Source organism: Anopheles ziemanni, chromosome 2, assembly GCF_943734765.1.
Source record: "Anopheles ziemanni chromosome 2, idAnoZiCoDA_A2_x.2, whole genome shotgun sequence".
NCBI lineage: Eukaryota > Metazoa > Arthropoda > Insecta > Diptera > Culicidae > Anopheles > Anopheles ziemanni.
In genome coordinates this window covers 24,072,379-24,080,431 of record NC_080705.1, presented here as the reverse complement: position 1 = coordinate 24,080,431, position 8,053 = coordinate 24,072,379, and the positions used below count along the sequence as shown (strand labels likewise).

At 45.1% G+C, this 8,053-nt stretch overlaps 1 protein-coding gene across 1 annotated transcript; it reads left to right on the top strand.

Moving 5' to 3' along the window:
• Window positions 1-205: 205 nt before the first annotated feature.
• LOC131293243 (angiopoietin-4-like) lies at window positions 206-922 on the top strand. The gene has a single exon (XM_058321322.1). It carries the CDS (start codon window positions 206-208, stop codon window positions 920-922), a length of 717 nt encoding a protein of 238 aa, XP_058177305.1.
• Window positions 923-8,053: the final 7,131 nt, after the last annotated feature.

The window sequence follows — 8,053 nt, the reverse complement described above, 5'->3', positions numbered from 1 at the left end:
CGTGCCAAACAAACAGGTCCAAGGGAACAAGGAGACTCGGGTATATAAAAAGGTTCGGATGACTGATGTTTTGCAGTCAGTAAAGTTGATAAACCGACAAGCTGTAAAGCGACTTCAAGTCATGCGTTGTAAGGTTCCATTCCTCGCCTTGGTTTTCGCCGTCTTTTGGTCGGCTGAGCCCACTTTGGCCACCATCGAATTACTGATGACTAAGGTCGACTACCTTCAGGGAAAGTTGGCCGAAATAGAACTCGGTATCAGGCAGTGGCAAGGTGTATGTCTGAGGAGTACGCTCGGGTCGTGTCAGGATGAGCCGACGAAAGTGTCCGGGAAATACCTGGTCCAACTTGGGCCGAACAAGAAGCCGTTCGAGGTGTTCTGCGAGCAGACCAGCTTCGGCGGCGGCTGGACGGTGGTTCAGCATCGCTTCAACGGTTTGGAAAACTTCTACCGGAACTGGACCGAGTATCGCGATGGCTTCGGCAGCCTCGGTGGCGAGTTCTGGCTCGGGCTGGAGCGTCTGTACGAGATTACGTCGCGGCGACCGCACGAGCTGATGGTGGAGGTGAAAGACTTCCAGGGAAACTACGGGTACGCGCTCTACAAGGAGTTCGAAATCGGCGCTGAAGTCGAGCAGTACCGGATGAAGAAGTTGGGCCTGCAGAGCGGCCCGGCCGGAGACGCGCTCCGGGTGAACCAGGGGCAGAAGTTCTCGACCGCCGATCGGGACAACGATGCCAACAGTAACTCCAACTGTGCCGTCGCCCTCAAAGCGGGCTGGTGGTTCTTCTCCTGCACCAACAGCAACCTTAATGGGCCATACAACAACACCACGGATGTGTGGAATGCGATGACCTGGTACCATTTTAAGAACGACAATCGCCCGTTGGCCTACTCGAGGATAATGATTCGCGCCGTTTAGGGAGACTTTCGGATATTCAACAAGAATCAACGTAGTATGGAGTTTTGATTTTATCAATTAATACTATTAAAGAGAGTCGTTATAGCCGAAGTTGAAGAATTGCAACTTTCGGTTATCTTTAACCGTCATACGCCTTCTGGACCATAAACCAACACTTTCAAAATCGATGTAAACGATTCATGTTTCATTCATTACCATTGTAATATTAGTGTGTAAGTGCCTAAGTTCCGTATAAAGAGAGGTCACAGTATACCATACAACGAGCCAGAAACCGTGGTCATATTTTTGACAGCTTGGTTGAATTTTTTTGCAACAAGCAACTGAGGCGTTTGATACATGTTCTGGTTGCAGGTGAGGAAGAGCAACAGACTTGATAACGTCCATAGCAAAGCGTCCAGCAAGATTCATATCCCATGACTGCGCACCGAAGAGCACTTTTGACTACTCAGGACATTATTTCACTAGACTTTCCGCGAGATCCTGGATTCAGAATTGCTATTTCGTTTCAGAGAATGCTGCGAAGATCTCCAACATAATGCAACTCTTCTCGAACTAACTGTCAAAAACCGAAAGTTGCTTTCGTTTAAACAACAACGGCTTCAACATCTCTTGTTTTGTAGGGAGGATCATAAATAAAGGATCATAAATAAAGTAAATGAACGGTTAGGAAAAATATTGTGTTTTGAAAACGAATCGCCATCTGAAAGGAATTGCTATTTGAGTAAAAACATACTCGTTTGTTAAGAAATGATTGCCTTTTTTAATATTTGCCAGCTTAGGATAAATATAAAAACAGGTTTGTTTTCAAAAAGGAACGATTCGGAGTTTAACACCACTTACCTATCGAAAGTTCTGTGTAAACAAAGTACTTTCAAGCTATGTTTCTTCCGAAGATCCACAATAACAAACATCAGAAATGGTTCAAAGAGAGAGAAAACGTTCTGCTTGTGGAGAAGAGCGTATAAATACGTTTCCACCAAATCAAAACAAGCAACCGAGCGTGCTGATTAGATTCGTGCGAAATCAAACAGCCTCTCGTTGGATAAATCTCCCATTTTCCAAAGTGCAAGCGGTTTGCTATCGATTGCGGAAAGAACTGCGGGACCACCTGTGGAAAAGTCACGTTACCGTTTGTGGAAAGATGTGGTGGCATCAGGCGTTCGTTAAACAATCGCGGCTCTTCATGATTGGACCTGATTGGCAGAAAAAATGGCGCTCTTTTGTGTGATTTCACCAAACAAGTCGATTATCCGTTCGCCGAGCGTTCCGAGGCGGGCCAACGGTGAGTCCTTCCACCACCCCGCGACCACCACCGGGTGAAGATAATCTTCGAATTATCAATCAATTTAATAATTCCTCGCATGTCGCCGCCCGAGAGTCCGTGCCTCTTCGCAGCACACGTGGGCATCGCTTCGGTTCGGTAAATAGAAGCACATTTGCGAGATTGCACGTACTCCGCCAGTGCATGGGTTCCTCCGCTACCCATCGAAAACCCAGGGAGCAAGTCCGTGCGCTCGCTCGGAGCAGACAATTTAAACACCCGAGCTCGGCCGTCCTTATCCCGCCTTGCTCGGAAAAGGTCACTAGAGGCTGGGAGGAAAAACTCCACATCAGCTCGATGGCCTCAACCCGTTGCACAACCAGGGGTGGTGATGGGGAGGTTGGCACGGAAGCTGGGAGGGGACAGATAAGCGACAAGAAAAATGTCTGTATACCTCCGTAAGCGCACCATAATAAACTGCATGCTAGTGATTGCATTCCCTTCGCCCTGCCTTGGAAATGACAGCGAGGGCCGTCTCGGGCCGTCCGGAAAACGCTTTTCCCTCGATCACTCGGTCGTCTGCTGCCACCGAAAGTCACCATTGCACCTTGGGAGTCGGTAGCCGGACAGACGTCCAGTTTCAACGAGAAGACTTGGGTTGGGCAGGATACGCCGGAGGAGTGACTTTCTTTTAAACGGGCGGACAGTTTTCCCCCCTGTGAGGAGTGCCGGAATGCATTTGGCATGCGGGTTCATTCGATCTGCATTCGTCCTAAGACCCCGTAGGCCAGATATTGAAGCGAGGATAAGATGGTTTTTCTTCTACCTCTTTCTCTCTCGTGTTCTGACTATTGCAACGTCATCCGGACAATAACAAGCTGGAAAAATAGGAAAAAAAAACCCCTCCCGTCTCGGCTCTAATACTCTTCGCGGGCCAGCAAACAATCCTTGGGAGGTCTACCGAGCACCGGATAATACAATCGGACAGTTTGGCAGGTTGCAGCTGGGGATTTCCGTTCCTTTCCTTCTTCCCGTTTCAGTCCCGCCTGCTTTCACTCTCTCTCCCTCCGTCTTCGTTAGCCCTGTTTTCCTCCGTCATGTCGCGGCACAAACAACTTCCGAAAAATGGCATCCGAATCGACTTTCGGACCGAACGGGTCGTTGAAGTATTGCACACGATCGCCGCGCTGGTGTTGGTGGTGGAAAGCGCAAGCGAATTATGGCACCGAAGGAATCGCAACGCGGACGTGACTTGGGAGTTGAATAAACCCTGGAGCGGATGGGGAAGGGTGGTGGAATCCACACGGGCTCGCGATTTTGTGTCCTCGAGGAACCCATTTTTCTCCGGCCGCGAGCTACGCGGGTTTTTCCGCTCCGGCGGTGGAAATGAAAAGCCTCGCCAAAAAAAAAAGAGAAGTAAAACAAATACGAAAACCCGTGCCTTCCGTTGCAAAGGAAAGCATCGTGAAAACGCTGATGCTTTTCCCCACCTCGCGAGCTGCCCCTTCCGCTGGATGTGGTGGAGTAGAATCGAAATGAAAAACAGATCACCGATCGCTCCCAGTGCAGTGGCGTCTCGATTGTGTCACACTCGCCCCGTTCGATGCATCCTTGCTTTCGTTCGGTTTTCCTTTATTTTCCTCGGGGTTTTCCCCAAAAACCCGACCGAATGCTGGAGGGCGCGATATGAGTTCAAAATTTCAATCACGTTCAATCGTTTGAAATAGTGTGTGTTTATGTGTATGTGGGTGCTTTTTTTCTTTCGATTCATCCCCCCTCCCCTCTCATAATTCCCCTCTTCTAGTGGTCAACCCTTTGCCAACCACCAAAATGCAGTAGTTGTTAGTGGTGGGCTGAATTTTCCTCTCGCTGCACCCATCTTGCTTTCTCTTGCTTCTCCTGAAATCGTCCCGGAAAATAGGGAACGGGTTAAAGGGGATTTTTCGTTTTGCTCGATCTTATTTTCTTTCCTTTTTTTCTATTTTTACCTCTCTCCCTTGGTGGTTTTCTCCTACGTGACTGATTGTGTGTGCGTTTTCCACCTTCACCATCACCGCCGGCTTGACCGACCGCTAGGGTCTAGGGTTTGCTGGAAATATTTATTAAATCTTTTCCACGCCAATGATCCATTAAATATCGGACAAAATTGGTCCGAAATGTTGTGGCCCACACTTCGAGTCGGCCGACTCGTGCGAGCTGGGATGGGAATCGAAGCGGAGGGAAAATGGGAAAATAAACCCCCTTCGATTCCTTTCGGGCTGAAAGCAACTCAATACACACACACACACCCTGACACACACATACCGCTCGTCTATTGAGCATCGGATGAATGAGTTGTTGCTACCTCTAGGGGGCTGTCCCTAATCGTGGGATGGTTTGGCTTTCTTTTCCTTTTTCTCCTTCCGCTGAAACTAGGTGGAAAATAGCTCACAAATGGTCTCGACCTACCCCATAAGGGAGTGAAAAGCGTTGGAAATGGTTTCAGTTTATTTCCTTCGTGCTGTTTTTTTTCTCCACTATGTTTTACGATGATTGCTTCTGTCGTCGGTTTTGGCGTCCCTTTCGGGGTTTTGGGGGGCTTTGATTTGAGGCTCGAAAGGCTCGGCTGCTCGAAATGGATCATGATTTTCTGGCCGATGAAAATCAAAGGAAACGCGATTCGCACTACCCCATTGCCATTGGTGGTCCCTTTGATGGTAGTTAATTATTGGTTACCATGATGAGCGAATGGTTATCAAACGTCGGGTGTGGAATGTTTATTTCCCGTGGAAGGTTGTCGAAAAAGGGCCCAGAAGGGATGCAATTTAACACGCGAGATTTTTTTTATCGAAATTTCAGAAGAGTTACAACATTGCTGTGGGCAGTTAATTTTTAGCCCAAAACAAAACGAAAGCGACAAGAATGTTAAACATTTGAAATCTGATAAAAATATTGATCAAAAATAGAAACAAAAAAAAAATATTGATCAAAAAATCGATGAAACTTCATTACTTTCGATCGAACGATTGCTCGTTTTAACATTATTGTTACGTTACTTGTTACATAATAAAATTGGTATGTTAAATACTATTGTGATACTATAATCAAAATCATTTGTTTTTATGCTGGAACGCAAAAAAATCGAAAAATCAAAAAATACAATCTTTTCATCTGTCATTGATGCACAAAAAGCATCAATTTTCTTTATTCTTCTTAATTTTCTGAAAATGTAATGTAACTTTAATTAAAACTAAATAGCAAATATAACTATGGTCCTACCACATCAATACAAACTATCAGATTGATAAGCAAAAACACTCAAAGTGTTTGGTTATAACACAACAATAAACAAACACTTTTTAATTTTTGTAAAGTAGTGTTATCAATAAAAAGGGAAAACATGCTCTCGGCAATGCGGTGAAGGTGATAATTTGATAAACAGCATTGTGATAAATATCTCACACCTTCTTTGTGTAGGTTATTGCTTCATTGGATAGGAAGTTTTTTTTTATCCTACGCCCAAACGTGCATCCATCCATCTATATTCGCATGGTTCAGTGATGAGCCGATTAAAAGATTAAAGAATGTAAGCTTGCACATTAACTCACTGAATCGTGAAGATGTGGATGGATTTTCCATCAATTCAAAATTATATTTAAAAAATTGGTACTATAATTTCTATCAGCATTTAGTTTTTTTGCACTTTGTTTATGAAACTTTTTTCCGATTAGTAGCAACTAAAATAAGTGTTTAAAAATGCAGCTCTTCATATATATATTCGAAAAATATCTTCATCAAAGCGTTAGAAGCTGCTTCTGGTACAAGCGTTTCAAATTTCTCTTAAAAATGCAACCAAACTGTTGATAACGTTAATCCTTCTGGGCTTCGGTTGGCGCCGCTTGAAACGGTTTTTCAGCGAATAATCTACCATCGGCCGGAAAACCCGCTGTGCGTTACGGGATTAGCCACAAAAAAAAAAAAAAACGGGCCGACACGGACGGGCGAAATGGGAGGAAAAAATAAATTACCACCACTTAAGTCGCAAACGGTGTGCGCCGTACGGTGGCTATTTCCGTGCACCGGATCGATAGGACCGGCTCGTCACCGGCATCTTGCCCGTTGTAATCCCGCGCCAATCCATGAGCACACGCCCGGGCGTGCGAAACAGAGCGGAACGGCCAACGTGAGGTCACGGGAAAAAAAAACGCGGACCATGATGGATTCTAAGCCTTGCACGAACTAATCGCCCGTGACGGCACGCAATGGACCGTCGAGCCGCGGACATCCGCTGTAGACCCAACCCCTTTCCGCCCTTCGCTCCCACCCCATTGAGCCGAGCGAATGGTAATTGATATGCCCGAAGGATGCACTTGTGCAGTTCGATTGTGGAATGGAAATTAATCCTTTGTCGTTGGGTTATTGAGGGCAGAGAAAAAGCGTTTTCGAAGCAGGCGATGGGGAAATGGGATGGTTAGTTACCGCTATTGTGATAGGTGGCGCTGCTTAAGTGTCATCCATTGGCGGAAGTTTGAACCGACAGCAAAAAAAAAAAAGATCCAGAGAATCGTGGGAAAGGTCTCAAATGGCTTTTGAAAACTTCCCTATCGTCTGACAGACATTAAACACGTTCATACTGGCGCCTTCTGAATAGTTACACATTTTCCCAGCACCCTTTCATATAGCAAAGCGGCCCTTAAGTTGACCAATCCCCCTTTATTGACCTTCGTTAGACCTTCGTTTTTCTCGCACCTCGGCCGTTCGTTATGATGTACAACCGTCCTTTGAACTTCGAACAGCCGCTGCAAAACCGTTCATACCAGGCAACTGTTTCCCTTCCGCATCGCTAAAGGAAAATTTATCTTGCGGTCACCGTCGTCGATGAATGGTGCCAATTTCCGGTCAGATGGGTCACGGGTTGGGTTCTCGAAATTGCCGGTAGCCTCCCGGATACGACCCGAACAATTCGAATGCAAACAGGTACCGATTTGGGAGAAGCGTCCAGAGACTCTTCTTCCGTGCATCGGATGGACCGCAATGGCCGATTAAACGAGTGCACCGGAAACGGAAACCGATTTGTTTGCCACGAAGGTGTGCTGGTGTCTGTACCTCGTATTCTCTGTCTACCGCTTCCGGACGCCACATTTATGGGTGTATGTGTGTGTGAGAGGATGGAAAACTCCCACGAAACGGGCGGCCGAATTGATGGCGGCCATTTGGAGCGAAAATGCGCTTTATTTTAATGCACCATAATGGTTGTTTCTCGGAAGATTCAACGGGAAAATTGTTGCTAGGTGAAAAATCTTGCACAGTTTTCCGAAGAGTATCCTCATTTTCCGAGGAAGGAAGAGTGCGAACTGACCAAAATTAATCGCGCACCAACTTTGGAATATCGTTCGTTTTTGAAAATTCTACAGATACCAATGAAAGGAAATTTTGCATTTCCTGCATTTGTATTGGTGATAAGAATGTTTAAACTGTAATGAGAAAATATGAAATTACGGATAAATTAAGTTAAATATTATGCAACATATGTTTGTGCTCGGTTCAGAGCTACGACGAAACTAATCAACTAGTAAACGAATAACATTTGATATAATTGAAAGAAAATATTTTTTATTGCAGTTGCTAACTTTATTGTACTAGTTCTTATATAATTAGAAAAGGAATTTAAAATGATTAAGCCACTCAAACCAGGGAAGTGTAGTTGACCCGTCAATTTAAAAGCAATCAGCTTGTTTCTTTTCTGTTGATATCATAGAATGCTTCACATAGAATTTTCGTCTCATAGTCAAATGGCAGTGAAATATATAACTTATTGTTCGTTTATTAACCATTATTTGTGCAACAGACAAGTAGTTTGTTGTATTATTTATGGTTTTCACTGTTTTATT